A 17,862-nucleotide genomic window follows, 5' to 3' on the forward strand; every position below is an offset into this window, starting at 1 on the left:
GAAGACATTTGGTATTTGTTTTTAGGGATTGGCTAGCTTCACTAAGCATAATCTGCTCTAGTGCCATCCATTTCCCTGCATATTCCATGATTTTTGTCATTTTTAGTGCTGTGTAATACTCCATGGTGTATAAATGCCACATTTTCTTTATCCATTCATCTATTGAAGGGCATCTGGGTTGGTTCCATAGTCTAGCTATTGTGAATTGTGCTGCTATGAACATCGATGTGGCAGTATCCCTGTAGTACGCTCTTTTAAGGTCTTCAGGGAATAGTCCGAGAAGGGCAATAGCTGGGTCAAATGGTGGTTCCATTCCCAGCTTTCCAAGAAATCTCCATACTGCTTTCCAAATTGGCCGCACCAATTTGCAGTCCCACCAGCAATGTACAAGTGTACCCTTTTCTCCACATCCTCGCCAGAACTTGTTGTTGTTTGACTTCAGAATGGCTGCCAATCTTACTGGAGTGAGATGGTATCTTAGGGTGGTTTTGATTTGCATTTCTCTGACTGCTAGAGATGGTGATCATTTTTTCATGTACTTGTTGATTGATTGTATATCCTCCTCTGAGAAGTGTCTGTTCAAGTCCTTGGCCCATTTGTTGATTGGGTTATTTGTTATCTTATTGTCTAATTTTTTGAGTTCTTTGTATACTCTGGATATTAGGGCTCTATCTGAAGTGTGAGGAATAAAAATTTGTTCCCAGGATGTAGGCTCCCTATTTACCTCTCTTATTGTTTCTCTTGCTGAGAAAAAACTTTTTAGTTTAAGTAAGTCCCATTTGTTGATTCTTGTTATTAACTCTTGTGCTATGGGTGTCCTATTAAGGAATTTGGAGCCTGACCCCACAATATGTAGATCAGAGCCAACTTTTTCTTCTTATCAGACGCAGAGTCTCTGATTTGATATCAAGCTCCTTGATCCATTTTGAGTTAACTTTTGTGCATGGCGAGAGAAAGGGATTCAGTTTCATTTTGTTGCATATGGATATCCAGTTTTCCCAACACCATTTGTTGAAGATGCTATCCTTCCTCCATTGCATGCTTTTAGCCCCTTTATCAAATATAAGATAGTTGTAACTTTGTGGATATATGCTCTCTTTAAGCCAGTAATTCTACTACATGTTAAGATTTATCGTGCCACTCTACTCACAGAAATGCATAAAGTAATTATTAGATGCGGGTAACCATTATGGCACTTTTAGAATTCCAAGACTACCTCCTAATACTGGAATACTATGTAGCTTTAGGAAGAACAGAGTTTAATATGACTTGGAATGGTCTCCAGGATGTATACTTAGGTCAAAGCAAGCAACGATCATTTCTGTTTTGTTTTGTTTTGTTTTAAAGGGAGATGGTTGGTTGCAAGAATATGTGTTTTTTTCATGAATGAACTCTGGAAGAATATAATAAAAGAAACTGGATACACCAATAGATAATAGGATGGGAGGGAGACTGCTTTTCTCTTTAGCATGCTCTTTTATATTGTTTCAATTTTTTCCCTTGTCAGACATTAATTTAACTTATTAAAGACAAAAATAAGAAAAAATATAACAGAGGCATGAAAGAAGTCCTACTTAAATTTCTCTTAAATTCTTTCAGTTCTTTGCCCCTTACTGTGTAATTTAGAGAACATTTAGCAATTCTATGTTGGAAAATCAAGTCTTTGTCAAATTGTTATAATACAAAGAGATAATAAGCTACAAAAACACAATTTCCTTTTAAGAACTTTCTGATAATAAGGAAGAAACATGTGTTGAGTACTTTTCTTTGTGCTCATGAAAAATGTGGTGAGCACCTTTCAGGTTTACATATCTTTATTTATCCCTTATAACCCTGAGGTACTTAATACTATGTTAAATGATGTAGAAAAGGCTCAAAGAGGTTAAGAAATGTGCTCCAGGTGACAGGGTTACCAAAGGCACAGCTGGCATTTGAATCTTTGTAAGTAGTGGGGTCATGATCTACTAAAATTATGTTGCCTCATCTTAGATGGCACAAAGTTTGTCTTACAAAGAATGCTGATATCATTCTTCTATACACAGGTACCGGTGGGCCTTTATTCCAGAGGCCTCAGATGATTCAGGTTTGGAAGTCAGAAGGCAGGGCATACATCAACGAGAATTTAAACCTTATGTGGTTCGACTAGCAAAACTTCTTCGGAAAAGGGCAAAGGTATTAATATTTTTTTTGATGTTCTGTTATGTAATTACATGTTGTATTTGTATTGTCATATTATGTAACTACTTTTTGTTATATATTAAGAAACTACTGCATTTGTGCAGCACGTATTAAATATTTCCTAGGAAATTGAGGATATTATCAAGTTGAGCTACTTTGAAGACAGTAATTTTGAGAATTAATATCCATAAGCCTAATATTCACAAACATTTAAAATATACATTGTGTGGGTCTTAAATGAACATTTGGTTATCATTATTTGTGCATGTGTGGTGCTGCTGGGGTGGAATCCAGGGCCTCATCCATGCTAGGCAAGTTCTGTATCCTGTACTCTACTGAGCTATATCCCCAGCCTACCTATTAATTTTTTAAATGAGAAGAAAAAGGAAGTCTTTTGTACATTGATAACATCTAGATTAAAATATTTTATACTTATAAAAGAATAAAAATCTTGGAACCATGCATGTAAGTACTTAGCACTCTAGTTCTGTAAGGATATACCCATAGTGTTCATTTTAATGCCATGATGAGAATCAGAAATATATGAGCTGATTGAGAAAAAATGCAGTACTAAAAGGGATTTGTAGAATAAATGTAAGATTGACTTCAATATGAACCAGTAAGTTTGTGTATAGATTATACATAAGTTTAATAAATTGACAGGATTAGTTAATCAAAACTCAGAACCTGATCAGATTAATAAGGGAGGAATAATCACTAGTATTTGTTTTCCATTCATATGAAGTAAAATGTAAATGCTTAGAATTTGTTCAATTTTGATTGTGACCGAAAGACGTGCATTCCATATCCTGACCCAGTATAGCTACATAACAGAATCTAAAATTTCTCACAAAAAACCTTTGCCTTTAAAATGAAGTATTTTCTTCCATATAGTTCCTATTATTGATATAGTATTCCATCTTAATAGCTGTCAAGACCCTACCTCCAACCTGCAGTTTTTAAAACACTGATCAAAATTATTACCTCTGTAAGAGAGATAGTGAAGGAACTCAAAAATATCCACTTAAGAGAAATTCCTCAAGGTAAAAAGTGAGATTGTATCTAAAACATATATCGTAAGTGTAGGAATATAAGATTTATAAAATCTATGCCATGGCTTATGTTCTTACATCTTTCAGTATGCATCAGGTTTATTTCTGAGCACACTCAGAAATGAGCATGCCAGCTTCTTCTAGAGAAGAGTATTGAGAATCTTTTGCTTTTTTGGTGTGGTGCTGGGGATTAAACCCAGGGCCTTGTGTATGCAAGGCAAGCACTCCATAAACTGACCTTGTGAATATACTTTGTATACACCAGAAATAGGAAAATATCATTTATATGTCATTATAAATGTCATTTATATGATATTCCGCTATCATATATAAATTTTTAAAAATTAATAAAAAAGAAAATTTCTGGTGCAGTAGGTAGAACCAGAAAAGTCAAAAATTGTGCTCCATTTGTATATAATGAATCGAAGAACTTTCTGCTGTCATATATAACTGATTAGAATAAGTAAATAAATAAATTTTTTAAAAAGTATTGAAACTGGCATGCTCATTATTGGGCCATTTTTGTCTTGTATAATTTTTTTGAAAAATAAACTACAAAATTTTGGGATAATCTAGGTTATTTTGTGAGATCTAGTTTACAGTATGTGCTTTGAGTACTCAGAAATTGCCAGGCCCTATGAAGTCCCCTAAGCAGGCAGCAGCTCTTAAACCAAAGTCCACATGGAGAAAAGTGATTTTCAAAGGTTTTACTTGAAGGACATAAGGAACTTCATCACAGTTGCTTCTTTAGAAGCTAAATAAAAGGACAAAATATGAATGAAAGTTGGAGCCACAGTTTAGGACAGGAGTTACTTTTACTTTGATTGATATTATAGGGTTTGAAAAAATAATCATGTCAAATCTGTATGAACCCAGGCATGTGCCCTATTTTTCCTTTATCTCATTAGTAATGAGAATATTTACTAAGAACCCTCCCTTATCTAAAGGATAAGTATGACAGTCTTTTGCCCAAAACTTGTCCTACAGAATAAGGTAACAATTTTGATTGAAAATCATCTCCCATTCAAATCCCTTTAAACAAGGTCTTCATGGCCAAGCGTATGTTTCACTGGAACAAAAGCTATGAGTTCTCCTCTTTCCTTCCACAGGACAAGGAGGAGGACTTTAAAACAGTGATTTTGGAGGGAGTGGAGATGGCCAAGCATCAGGTGAGGGTGGCTGTTTGATGCTTGTGATATGGCAGCAAGAGCTGCCACATCTGGACCAAATAGTGAAACATAAACCCAGGTCTGGATTTCAACAAGTGTAAGAGAGGTAAACAGGAAGGAAGTCTTTCTCTATGGGTAGACTGATGAATTCAAAGGAGAAATCATTTGTATGGAAACAACAACAAATGATTTCTCCTTTGAATTCATCAGTATGGAAATAAGTTTGTATGGAAACAAGTTTGATTTAATATTGAGGACAAGATAAAGTCCTATGAATAAAAACAGCAGAAATGTTGATAAAAGTGTGTTCTTGGTAAAGAGCTAAATAAAAAAATTTATCTCAGAAAGGCATATCTTTATCTAAAAATAAGTGAAAGGTTGTATCATTCACTTACATTTGGAAATTAGTTACATAAAAGGTACAAGCATGGTATTCATTTCCTTCAAGATAATTTCATCTCTCTATACCCTTTGATTACCATTGAATTACAGTTTGATTTAATGGACTAGAGGTGAATGGTCAGCCAGTAGTTGAATAAGGATAGTCAGTGATGTGAAAATCAGTCTCATTAAAGCCAATATCATAGTTAAAAGAAAATACAAAAACATCTTTCATTCTCTTATCTAGATAAAAGGTTAAATAATTAAGTAAAATTTAAGGGATAGTTGGGTTTTTGTTGTTGTATTTACTTTTTTAGCCACAGATGAAAAACTAAAAGGTCTTTTTTCTTATTTGCTTTTGGAGTCTTATGTTTTAAATGTTTTCCTTAAAATTTTACAAAAAGCAAACAGGGCTGGGATGTAGCTCAGTGGTAGAACAAACATTTAGCCTGCACAAGGTCCTGGGTTCATTTCCCAGCACCACCAAAATAAACAAATCTTAATATCACATATGATAAGCTAGATCTGCATCTGCTTTCTCCGATAGGAAACTGATGATGCTAAAATATTAATTAGGTAAACAATGGAAGTTTCTCAGCAATATCTGATCTTAGAAAGGAAACTTCATTTGTGAATGAATATGACAAGCTGTACTTTTCTTTCCTAAGTCTCAATGATTTTTTCCTTTTTTTATATCTACTTCATTATTTTATTTTCGTTACAATTTTGTCCAAATCTAAACATCTTCCATTCATTCATATCTTTTGATCTAGATAGACTGATTCTATAGTTGTTAGTATTAATTAGTGTCTTGAATTAGCTTAATAAAGAAATTACTGATGTTTACATTAGTTGAGTTTTCACATACATTCTCATTTGACTTCACATTTTATCAGTGAGGAACCTTTATATATCTTACCCAGGTATGTAACAGTAAGTAAATGTCACAGCCAGGGCACTAACCCAGTTCCTTTGACTCAAGGTCCAGCTTTCCTTCCCTCCCCAGAAAATGATAGCAGTGTCTCCCCTGAAGGATCCCTTCCTTCCTTGGTACTGCAATATTGACAGTAATTATTCACTTATATACCCTGCTATTATCTTCTAGCAGGTTTAGGTTACTTAGTTAAAAGGAAATTAATTGATTTACTAATGGTGAAATACATAAAGCTTTCTTAATTCTCTTTTATAATCATTTTGTGATCTAGTCCTTGGTTATGTTAGTGAGAATCCAAAAACCTAGGAGCTTTTTTGAGTATATGCTAAAGCATACCATCAGCTTTTATATTTGTCTAGAATCATTTCTATTAAATAAACTTAGCTATGCATTCTACTGGAAAATATAACTACAAGAGGGGTGTTAGATGGCACTAAAAGGGCCTCAGAAGCGAGGGTTTTAAACTTTGCTGTTTAGGTCCTTTTAATTTTTCTAACATATAGTCTAATAACAACTTCAATTTTGTTTTCTGCAGAAAAATCCAGAGGAAGATAACTCAGGGAGAACATTGGGTTGGGAGCCAGGGCACTTGCTGCTCACCATCTGCACGGTGCGCAGTATGGAACAGCTGCTGCCATTCTTCAATGTCCTCAGCCAAGTCTTCAACAGCAAAGTCACAAGTCGGTGTGGAGGACACTCAGGGAGCCCCATCCTCTACTCAAACACCTTCCCTCCTAAGGACATGAAACTGGAAAACCACAAACCATTTTCCAGCAAAGCCAGGCAAAAAATAGAAGAGATGGTAGAAAAGGATTTTCTCGAAGGAGTGATAAAAACTTGAGCACCACCAGTGGTTCCATTTAGTTTAAATGTAAATGTAATTATTTAAAACAAACAGACACATTGCTCTGAGTTGTATAGTTTCTTTTTTCTTTTTTTGTAACAAAACACACTTCAGGTTGTATTTAATTTAAAAATTTGTAAATAAGAGCTAATGTCTGGATGTGACCTGAATCAAGTTTAAATATTGTTGGCTCATATTGATTATGGTGCCTATGAGAGATCTATATATACATATATAGTCCATTGTTTCATTGTCCTCAGTTGTCTTAAATCTGCAAAATACACACTGCACATTTTTTTCTATTGGTTTCAGGCTCGGTTTAATTTAGATTGGGGACTTTTTCCTTTCTGTTATGAATCATGTTCTAGTATTGGAATGGTGTCATTTTGCCATCAGAGGCTTAGTAACATACTAGATTCAGTTCTCTTCACATACCTTCACTAAGAGAAGAATAACTGAAGGTTGGACCCCATAGCCTCAGAAAGACAGCACAGGCCCCACCACCTCTCATTTCCTGATGGTGCTAAGCAGACAGGTAAGTCATCTCATATTTATTAAGATCTCCCATGAAAAAGTTGGTTGTGTCAAATCTTTTCCATGCTCCCATTTGTATCAAGGATAGTTGCATCTTGGTTGGGTAACGGCGATGCCAAAAACATCACAAGAAGGTGGTAATAAAATTTAATCTTTGAGCAACCTGCATGAATTATTCCTGGCATACACTGCAAAATTAATGATTAAATTATATTTATGCCCTAACATTTTTACATTGGTGAGAATGAAATTAGAGGTAAGCTTCTTTAACAAGTTATAAAGTGTGTGTATTTCTCAAGAAATTTTCTGGTAGTGTTTTAGAAAAAACAAATCTAGAAACAACCGATAAGGTTGTCTGGATACTACCATTACTGGCAGTTTTGTCAAAACTTTTAAAAAATCCATTTTATCAGAATATAAAAATGATCTTCAGAAACCTGGTTGAGGTCTTTCTCCAATTCCTCCAGCCAAATCAAATACTGCCAAGCTCACTTCATGCGCGAGGCTATCAGCACTTTCCTGCAAATTACATAAAGGGAGATGAGAAAGGCATGGCATCTGCTATATTTTAGTTGCATTCTAGGGGAGGGTATTTCCTGATTTTGTTTCACTAGCATATTCAAATGAAAACTTCTTTTTTCATCTTTCAGTAACAAATTCCAAGGCACTTAGATAAATGGAAAGCAAGTCAAAGTCTTCTATATAAGGTAAGTTTTCAGTTAATCAATTCAGGTTATAAAATTAGTTATTCCAAAACTTAATAAATTCAATAAAACCTAGTCCCTTTAACAGGTAAGAAGGCCATAGTTGGCCTAAGAGAAATAACTCTTGCAACTCAGCTACCCTCTCCTTCACCCATAAAGGCTATTCTCACTGTATTCCAAGCTGGCTTATGCTTCTGTTTAAAAAATAATAATACAGGTCTTATATAAGTTAACTGGAAATGCCTCCATCTGAGACCCTCTTCAACCAGTGTACTTTGCGTAGTTATGCAGACACTTTTATCAAGGGCTTGAGGTGAAAGACAATATGGTGTATGTGAAGAAGGCAAATTATGTAATTCCAGACATCAGGACTTGACCCCATCTAGAAATAGCAGAGGCAAAGAGTAAGGCTGTTATTTAAAGCAAACATTTAAAAAGCAAGTTAAGAACTCAGGATGATTAGTACCAATTGGTTTAGAAATAGGCTACAAAGCTGGCAGTTTAAAAATCACAGGATTATGTTTTTAAGAGAACAAAGGGATAATCTAAACTGGGCACATGTCTGTAATCCCAGCTACTTGGGAGGGTGAGGCAGGAGGATGGCAAGTTTGAGACCAGCTTCAGTGAGACCCTGTCTCAAAAAAAAAAAAAAAAAAAAATGCAGGTTGGGGATGTAGCTCAATGGTAGAAGATGCCTGGACTCAATCCCCAGTTTAAAAAAAAAAAAAAAGGATCATTTACTTCTGAATGTATAAACCAAGGGTTTATTACTTATTCCTGTTCCCATTAGAAATATGACACTTTCAAGAAGTCTACAATAAATTGAAAGAAAAATATCAGGGGAACTAGACCAACAGGCTCTAAATCTATTCAACTGTGTCACTACTACTCATGATAATTTTATACTCTTAATGATTCTAAAAGGCTCTATAAACAAATCTCAAAGACATAACAATTACCATAGTGAGATTCTAAATACTATTGGTTTTCTCTCTTCTCATATTGTTTCTCCTCTTCCCTCTATGTTATTAGGCTCTCATTCAAATTTTTTCAATAGAACTATATCCCAGCTTACTTGTGAATCTGCTTCTGCATACACTCGGATGACATCTTCTGTACCAGAGGGCCGGACAAACGCTCTGGAGAGCCTGTACTTCTTTACCAGGTCATTAATTGCCTCCTGTAGTCCAGGTGGTGTAACTGCTTGTCTTTCAGCATCTGTGGTGCTAATAACTTTCCTGTCAGCAACCTAAGCACAAGCATTTCATACTCCTTATATTATACTCCCTTTCAGAAGTATAGCCCATTCAACATAATTCCCACCAGAAGATTATACCTCGTTCATTTTAATGACAATATTTCAGTTTATTGTACCACAAATTACATTACTGAAATAATGAAGTATCAGGGTAAACAGAAGATGAAATTGCATTAAAATTTTATTTCTCCAAGGTCAGAATTATTAATTTCAACATTTGTACAACTTCTCTCTTCAAGAATTACCTTTGGACTCATAGCTACCACTAAAATAAAAGCCAGTAAATACTGTATGACTTAATTCTACATCATACCTTGGATCCCAGTGTAATCATTGATCAAATGATTTAAGAGGGCTATGAAAAGAATTTCTTAAATATGCCAAATACAAATTTGAGTAATCAGGAGCCATTTGTGTGAACTCTGGCCTTAGTATCTTTCTTTCAATAATTCTAATACAAAATGTATAGTCTGATATAAATCTATATACTAATCTAATAGGAATTTATCTGAAATGACTTTTAAAATTTCTGAGCCCACAGATTCTATTTCTCTCAGCATCTACTCTCAAGAAGTATTTGTGAACCAAAAATAATGCAGAGGAAATATTTTCACTTGAAGCAACAAGCTATAAAAATAATATGGGGGATATTCAGAATGTATAGAGTTATAACAGAAATCTGTTGAAGCTAGGTACACAGTTTATGATTTTGTTTTCTCTCCATTTAACTTTTCCATATTTAAAAAAAAAGTGATACATAGGTACACATAATATTCTTTAAAATAAAGTTTAAAACCAAATACTTATCAGTGTTATTCTATAATTTTTAAAGATGTGAGAAAGATATTATAAGGCCTTATTTTCTAAGTAATGTGTATAGGCCAGAATATAATACATTGAAATTTTTATATAGCAAGATTTAGAATAACTTAGTTAATATTCAGAAAAATCATCTCTCTCAGACCTTAACTTTGAGTTGTCTATTCGGAAGGTCAGTATAAAGAGCATCCCACTGTTGTATAGTCAGGTTCTTTAAAGCCAGGATTGCCTCAATCACCAGCATGTCAGCAATAGCATCACCAGCTGCCTGCAAGATTGGGAAACAAAACAGAAGAAACCACTCTTAACACAAGCAAAACTTGCAGGTGAATGTTCACCATCTTAGAAAATCAGGCACAGTGTCCAGTGCTTGTTGTCTTCATGCTGATTATTATTTAGAGTGTGGATAAAGATATCCATGAAAGATAGGGTATACAAAGAATACTGAAACGAACTCATAAGAAATTTGCCGTTTGTCTTCTCACCTATAAAATTAAAAGATAACTTAGGGTTTCAGCCTGACTCAAATTTTCCTTTCGAGCCTTTTTTGAGCTGTACAATGGAAAGCATCATGGTAAAATGGACAAAATGAACTCTGGTATAAGATACAACTGAAACTTTTAAAGAAACAAGCTTTTGTTTCTTCATTTTTAAAATGAAAATTATAATAACCACTTTTCCCTGATTACTGCAAGGATTATACAAGACACTCAAATGTTAGTTCCATCACTAATGAACTTTCCTGTCTCAATTATTGCCCTTCCATAGCCATGCTCCACTCTAATATCAACTATATAAGCAATATAAATGTCCCCTGTCAAAGAATTATTTTGTTGGTTTAAAAATTAGTAACGTATACGCATACTGTTGCTGAATTCAACAAGTCAGAGGGAAGCATATAAAAAAATCTCTGTCACTCCATTTCACTGTAACTCTCAACTGTATATGCCATCACCAGCCCAGGCTGTCTTCACTTAAATTTTTAATGTTACACATTGTCCTTTCCATCTTCCAAATAATGTTAAGGGAACCAAAATCCCATGATTAGTTCTGACCTGGTTAAACAAGTCAATGATATTTCTAAGAATCTTAGCAGCGTTTCCTTTCTTATCTTCTAATTCTCTTGCGAGTTGGTTTATCTTGTCTTCAACAGCTTTACTAAACAGCGCCTACAAGACAAGCATATTATATCACAAAACACCATCCAGGCCACAGTCAGAAGTAATATCATGTTAGGTAACTGACTGCACTGTAAGTGAATCTGGAGAAACTAAGGGGGAAAATAATGCCAGCCTTATGTTAATTAATTCAAGATCAAAATCTAAAGTGTATTAATAGGAGAAAAGTTTGTGCATGATAAAACTGGTTATCAGGCTGGGAATGTGGCTCAGTGGTAGAGCCTTGCCTGATGTGTGAAGCCTTGGTTCAATCTCTGGCACTGTTAAAAAAAAAAAAAAAGTGGGGGCGTATCATAAAATTTAAACAGCTGTTTAAGAAGATGATACTCCCTTAACAAAAGAAAATACATAAGAGTTGATTCTGTTTTCCCCTGTATCAGTGAAAGCAATGCGGGTTACTTAAGCTTGCCTATATCCTTTAAAGGATAACTAGCTAAGCAACATGAGAAAAAAGGCTCATTTATCACAGTATGGCAGATTGTGTCACAGATTATCAATAATAAACATGTTCAAGATTCCTGTTATTTTGAAATGTCTACCCAATCTTTTGTAGCCCACAAGAAGCCCAGTACTGAGGAGGAGTAACACACTATGCTCAACTAGTTGATGAGATACATATTTGTTGGTAAAATAAGATATAGGCTGATTGCCTGTTTTATAAATAGTTTTTATAGGAACTCAGTCATACCCATTAATTTATACTATAGAAGCAGACCTAAGCAGTTCCCACAGAGACCTTATGGCTTACAAAGCTGAAACTATTTTCTACCTACCCTTAACCATTTACCAACCTCTGCATTAGATCAGTGAAGTTATATCTTAATTGCATTTTGTAGGAACATATTATTCTCATTCTTTTCCTTATACTTATGGCCTCCAGAAGGCAACTTTGAATTAATGAGAAAAATGACTGCACCTAGATTCAAATTTTCTGTTCACCACCTCAAATTCATTTAGGCTTTAAAAAAAAAATCCTGTGCCTCAGGAATCTAAAACCCACTTTAAATGGTGGATTTTATGGTATGTGAATTTTGTCAAAATTTTTCAAAATATTCTTTCTGCTAAGCCATAAAAACAGTTAGGCATGATGACACATGCCTATGATCCTAGCAATGAGGCAGGAGACTTGCAAGTTTGAGGCTACCCTGGGCTATTTAGTGAGACCCTATCTCAAAAACTAAAGTGCTGGGGGTATAGCTCAGAGGTAGGACACCCCTGTTCAAAATCCCCAGTATCCCCCACAAAAAGCCATTAAAAAACTAAACTCGGGGCTGAGGCTATAGCTCAGTGGTAGAGCACTTGCCTTGCATGTGTGAGGTACTGGGTTTGAACCTCAGCACCATATAAAAATAAAGATATTGTATCCATTAACAACCAAAAATATATTTTAAAAAATACTAAACTCAATTCCTCATAATATAACTCTTAATTCACCACAGCTACTGAACTTTTTCCTCCTATGGCTAGTGAAAGGAAAATGTAAAGATAATCTGCTTATAAGAAAATAAAGTATTGCATATTATTAAAAGAACAAATTAGTGTATCTCTCCATAAAAGATCATTATAATCTAAAAGAGAAACAGTTTCGCAACACCTGAAAATATACACAAACCAAATAATCTTATGACCTCCATCTAGTCATTTCAACAAAGTAGAATATTAGCTATTACTACCCAGATAAAACTTTCCCATTATAAAGAAAAGTACCAGCTAAGGCCAGATGTGATCTTTGAGAACTTACTGTTCCATGCCCATTTGCTTCAAAGTAAACTCCAACGTCAAACTCTTGAGCCTTGTGGTGCAAATGTTTTACACCGGTTTTAGTGCAGTAAACAGGTACCTGTAATACACACATGAAAGGAAACACAATAAATGTTTATTATATACCTACTATCTCAGGGATAAAACAGAGAACAAAATCTGGACCTTAGTCTAGTAAGGAAGATAATTAAGCACTAAAATACAAAACAGTGTCAGTATGGGGGAGTGAAGGCACTAGAAACTCATAGCAAAGTGACAAAGCTGAGGGTGTCCTAATAAGATAACAAAAGACTTCAAGTGGGGTCACTATGTGATCTAATTGCTTTATGAAACTGTTTAGGCTACAGTATGGAGAAAACGGCTTATAGCAGGGGTTTGCAAGCTTCTCCTGTAAAGGGCCAGATAGCAAATATTTTAGGCTTTGTAGACATAATGTCTCTCACAACTATTTGATTCTGCCATTGTAGTGTAAAAGCAGCCAGGAACCATACAAATGTACAAGATTCTATACAAATAAAATTTTATTTACAAACAGTAGCAAACTAGATTTGGTTCTCAGGCCAACTCCTGGCTTAAGGTTAAGAAACAGGATTAGTTAGGAGGTTTCCAGGATCAATCCCAGTAAGAAATCATAGTGATTGGACTAGCAACAATGGATAGGGATGTCATGAGTAGAGATTTAAGAATGGTAGAAGAACTGACCATAGCAAAACTACAAAAGAGACATCAAGATCCACATTTGTCTTAGCAGAGCTCAGGAACAGTAAGGCTAAAAATATTTAATCCAAAGAGAGTGGGTTTCTGATGTGTATTCAGTTTTATAACAAGTACCTTACCTTTAAGACATTTTTAAGACATAAATTGACAATTAAAATATGATTGTGCACCACATGAGGATATTTTTGTCAACAGACTGCATCTACTACAGTTGTTCCATAATATTATGTCACCCAGTGACATTGTAGCCATCTTAGTTTGCATTGAGTACACTCAACGTATTTTGCCTAAATGACACACTGACAAATTTCTCAGAACATATCCCCATCCTTAAATAAATACTAAGAATACCTAAATACTAAGAATCCTGAAAGGCAGGCAGCTGGGCTCCAGATCAAGTTTACTGTAACTGTATATTTAAATCAGGTCATGAACTAGCAGTGTCCACTTTGCTTTGCGTATCCATTATATCTTTTAAAAAAATAAATTCACGTGAAAATTCATATTCCACTTAAAAGAATCTGACTAAAGCTGACAGCTGTTGGCCTTGGCACACGTCTAGTCCTTAACCACCTGCTGTGCACATTCACTTCAGCTATCCAGATCCTACCAGAATTTGAAATGGGTAACACAAAAGTTAGAAAAATATTACTCTAGCTAGTTATAAAAAGGGTAATGGCAACAGACTTCTAATTCTGTCCATGAACCCCCTACCTCTTAGAATATGTAGTGGGGTACAAAAGGGTGCCATGAGGTAGATGTTGAGGAAATAATTAGAAACAAGATCAATCAACGCTATCTACAAAAGTATTAAGGCCTTTGATGCTCACATGTATAGGCAAGTTACTAAGGAGATTGCAAAGACAAAGTCTACCTTTTAATATAGCTAAGTAGATATTTTCAATTTTACAACATTCCATGTTCCCAACATAAAAAGTAACAAAGATTTTCTTCTTTTTTGGTCAGGTTCCTTTCAGTACAACTAGGCACTGTCCCTTAACATGTCCTCTAAGAGCCCAATTTTAGCAACAATCCCACTTAGTATAGACAGAATTCCCTCACTTTGATATCTGATCAAAGTCCTCATTCCCCACCATTCCCCAGGAGATGTCTGATCATCTTGGCCTGCCTACATGAGGAATCTCATTTAGCCAGAACATCCCCCTTTTCCCATGTTTTCTCTCAGTAACTTTCCATCACTGACCAGCACTAGCACTCCACACATATACCCTTCACCTTAGCTATAAAATCTCCAATTCTCTCCGTTGTATTTGGAGTTGACCTAAACCACTACACAATTTCGTCACAGCAATCTCTGAGCAGTCCCTCCACAGAACTGAATAAAATCTGCTTTAATCATTTTAAGAAGTGTCGTGAATAATTTTTTCATTATTATTAGTCTTCAAATAGGAGTAACACCATTTGTCATGAAAAGGTCATCATAAATTTACCTAGTAATTAACCATTTGTGTTGGCCAACTGCCTTTATCCAAAGAGATAATAAAACTGCTTCTGAGAGGAAGGAGAAGCACTAGGGACTGAATTAGAACAAATTATATTCCATGCTTTAATAGTTATGTCAAAAAGAATTCTATTGTCATATATAACTAAAAAGAACCAATTAAAAACAAAACAGCAACAACAACAAACTATTTCTATCTCTCTGACAAATAGTTACAAGTTGGAGCCAGAGATCTAAGTTAAACTATGAGATTGGGGGCAGAGGTGCTGTCTTCCTTAATACTTTTTTTTTTTTTTTTTTTTTTGAGATGTCTCCAAGCCCTTAAGAAAAATATTACTGATTATAAAACTGGCTTATTTGGTTCTTAGATGAGGAGTAGAGAAAGTCTCTCCTCTCCCGTTTCCATCAGGAACAAATAAGTTTTTTGCTTGTTTTTGATTTCTGTTTACCCTTACATGGACAACAGCTCAACTTTATACACGACAATGTGTTCACTTTCATGAAGACATTATTTTCTTCACAGAAGTAGTTTACAGCATAATTAAGAAGCTACCAGAAAATGAAAATGGTTCAATACCTTCATAACTTCTTCAAGATAGTGTGTTGAACTTCCATTTGCGTATGCAGTTTGTACAACCCCAACATTCAAATTTTCTCCAATCTAGATAAAAACAATAATTTGAGATCAAAAGCATAGTTTACAAAAACAAACAGTGAGAATTCTAAAGGATAACAAAATTATCTGCCATTTCTGCTGAATCAATAAATGACTTACTGAAATTTTACATGTATACCAGGAAAAAAACCTCAAATATTTTTCAGCATTACTTAAAAGGAATAATCTTTAAATAAGTTTGGGGTCTCCTAATCTCTCTCTCTCTTTAAATTTTTAATAAAATTATGTATTAAGTTCTTAAATATACTTTTCCAGATTATATCTTAAACTTAGTGAAAGAGATTTCCAAAAAGTGGGGGATCTCACACATTACTAAGCTTATAATCATAATAAATAAATCTCAGATGATATTTTCTGTTAGAATTTTGGGCTTTAAGGCTAACTGGTAGAATTATCACTAATGTGTCAGTTATGAAAAAATGAAAACTTTATAACCTCATAAAACTTCAAATCATAAATCCTTGCTTATACCAGGAAGAAAAGAGAAACTTCAGGTTTCAAAACCAATGCCCCAATGTTGAAATGACTGTAATTACCACATCTTCTTTGTATTTTTTGGCCACATACATAAAGAACTTGCCATAAATTGTGCCTATGAGACATCCAAGTAAGTGATACAGAACTACCTCTGGTTTTATAGGGCAGCCCATTCCCTATCATACCTCCAACAGGAGCTCTTTAAGGAAGCTGCTAATTAATGTTGCTATCTTGTCTCCATCTATGAGATGAAAATGACCATCGGCATCACAGTAGTAATACACAATTCTGTCTGCATCTCCATCAAGGGAACAGCATCTTTCATTGAACTTTATTTCCATTCCTAGCACACAGAAAGATTGAATATGCATTTCAGTCCAAGAAATGGGAATGAAAATCAAAATAAAAATAAGTTTGGAGTTTTTGTCTTCACTAGTAACTAGGGAAACTTTTTTCAATAAAGCATGAGTGAAACTGCCCTTATGCATTATAACATGTCTACTATAAATTTTCCAAAAGATGTTTAAAATTATCCTTATTAAAAAAAAATTTTAAATAGCATCCAGTTCATTGGCAGTTTTTACAGGTAAAATTCTTTCTAAGCATATTGAAAAAGGAACAAAATCTATTTATGGTTAACTTGCTATAATATTAAAATTTCATTTTGGCTAGACTGGTTTATCATTTAACTTTTTTTGAAAGTTACAGGGATTTCTGAATATAATTTATCCAGTACTGTGCTGTCCTTCACATATTAAAAAAAAATCAGTAATAAATGAGGTATATGCTTTGACAGTTCTAATAGAAGTTTTTATCTTTTCATAACACCAATAACAACATACACTATTAAAGCAAAGAATTATCATCTGTGAGAGAAAACTGGCTCGTGAAATTTACATAAAGTTACTTAAAGTTTAGCAACTATCCCATCAAATTTACTAGAAAATCTGGCTGTTCCTTAGCCTTGATAGCAGCAGAGTAAGAAAGCCAGCATGAAGCAGCTCAGAAGTGAAAGGCTTTGTCATGAGTGTGATAAAAGGTTACCTACAGGACAAAATGTAGGCTTCAGGAAAGCGAGGGCTATGGTTTTATGAACACTAAAGGCGCAGTGCCTAGAGCAATGGAAAGTGAGGGCTCAGTATTCAGTATGTGGATAAATGAGTGATACAGAATTAAAGCGTCAGTAAAGTCAAAATAAGCAATTCAGTGAAAAGGGGATCAAATGGGTTGACTAAATTGAAACTTAAAATGCTTAATAGAGTAAAGCAGAATAAATGAACAAGTGCCACAACTATGTGAAGTGTGTAGAGTTCAAGACTGAATGTCCTATTTGAAGGGGTAACAATAGATTAATGACATGTGAATAGACATTTTGTGATTTTGGTAAAGAGTTGACAGCAATATTTAAAAGAAATCACTGAATTTTTACACAGTGGCACCTAATGCAATTTAATATGTGGGCAAACTTAGCAGACCAAGCAAAACAATCTGCAAGCCATATTTGGCCTACTGTAGGATAATTTAGGATCTATAATGAAGATAAATCTAGAACATCTCTACACTATAACTACAATCTGAAGAACAGTCTTCCTCCTAACTTGCCCACTGTGGAAAACCCTAAGTCCAAGGACAATTACAGAAGCAGTGTTACCTTCCCTTTCCAAAGTGTATCTAATGCAGACAAAAGGAGAGACAATGCTACCTTTAGATCAGTGATT

General features: G+C 34.6%; 2 protein-coding genes across 15 annotated transcripts in view; one reads left to right on the forward strand and one right to left on the reverse strand.

Moving 5' to 3' along the window:
- Positions 1–17,862, forward strand: part of DOP1A (DOP1 leucine zipper like protein A) — a 120,846-nt gene that overhangs the window by 101,262 nt on the left and 1,722 nt on the right. For 3 of the 9 annotated variants that reach the window (XR_014022113.1, XR_014022115.1, XR_014022116.1), the window contains 4 exons: positions 2,043–2,172; positions 4,340–4,399; positions 6,250–7,093; positions 7,743–8,526. Coding sequence is in view for 2 of the 9 variants with exons in the window: in XM_081295169.1 (XP_081151295.1) it covers positions 2,043–2,172; positions 4,340–4,399; positions 6,250–6,555 (496 nt within the window). In the remaining 7 variants the exon portion in view is untranslated. Of the gene's footprint in view, positions 1–2,042; positions 2,173–4,339; positions 4,400–6,249; positions 7,524–7,742; positions 8,527–8,828; positions 8,980–17,862 lie in introns of those variants that run through there. The other 6 variants (XR_014022111.1, XR_014022112.1, XR_014022110.1 and 3 more) reach the window with 6 other exon arrangements.
- The window catches only part of PGM3 (phosphoglucomutase 3), a 39,417-nt gene that overhangs the window by 7,876 nt on the left and 13,679 nt on the right, over positions 1–17,862 (reverse strand). For 5 of the 6 annotated variants that reach the window (XM_081295171.1, XM_081295174.1, XM_081295173.1 and 2 more), the window contains 7 exons: positions 16,330–16,487; positions 15,569–15,652; positions 12,793–12,891; positions 10,929–11,042; positions 10,019–10,141; positions 8,872–9,045; positions 7,530–7,611 (listed from right to left, as the gene is read on the reverse strand). In XM_081295171.1, coding sequence (XP_081151297.1) covers positions 7,530–7,611; positions 8,872–9,045; positions 10,019–10,141; positions 10,929–11,042; positions 12,793–12,891; positions 15,569–15,652; positions 16,330–16,487 — 834 coding nt within the window. Of the gene's footprint in view, positions 1–7,529; positions 7,612–8,871; positions 9,046–10,018; positions 10,142–10,928; positions 11,043–12,792; positions 12,892–15,568; positions 15,653–16,329; positions 16,488–17,862 lie in introns of those variants that run through there. The other variant, XM_081295176.1, reaches the window with a different exon arrangement.

Source organism: Spermophilus citellus (assembly GCF_964194105.1).
Source record: "Spermophilus citellus genome assembly, chromosome: 5".
Lineage (NCBI taxonomy): Eukaryota > Metazoa > Chordata > Mammalia > Rodentia > Sciuridae > Spermophilus > Spermophilus citellus.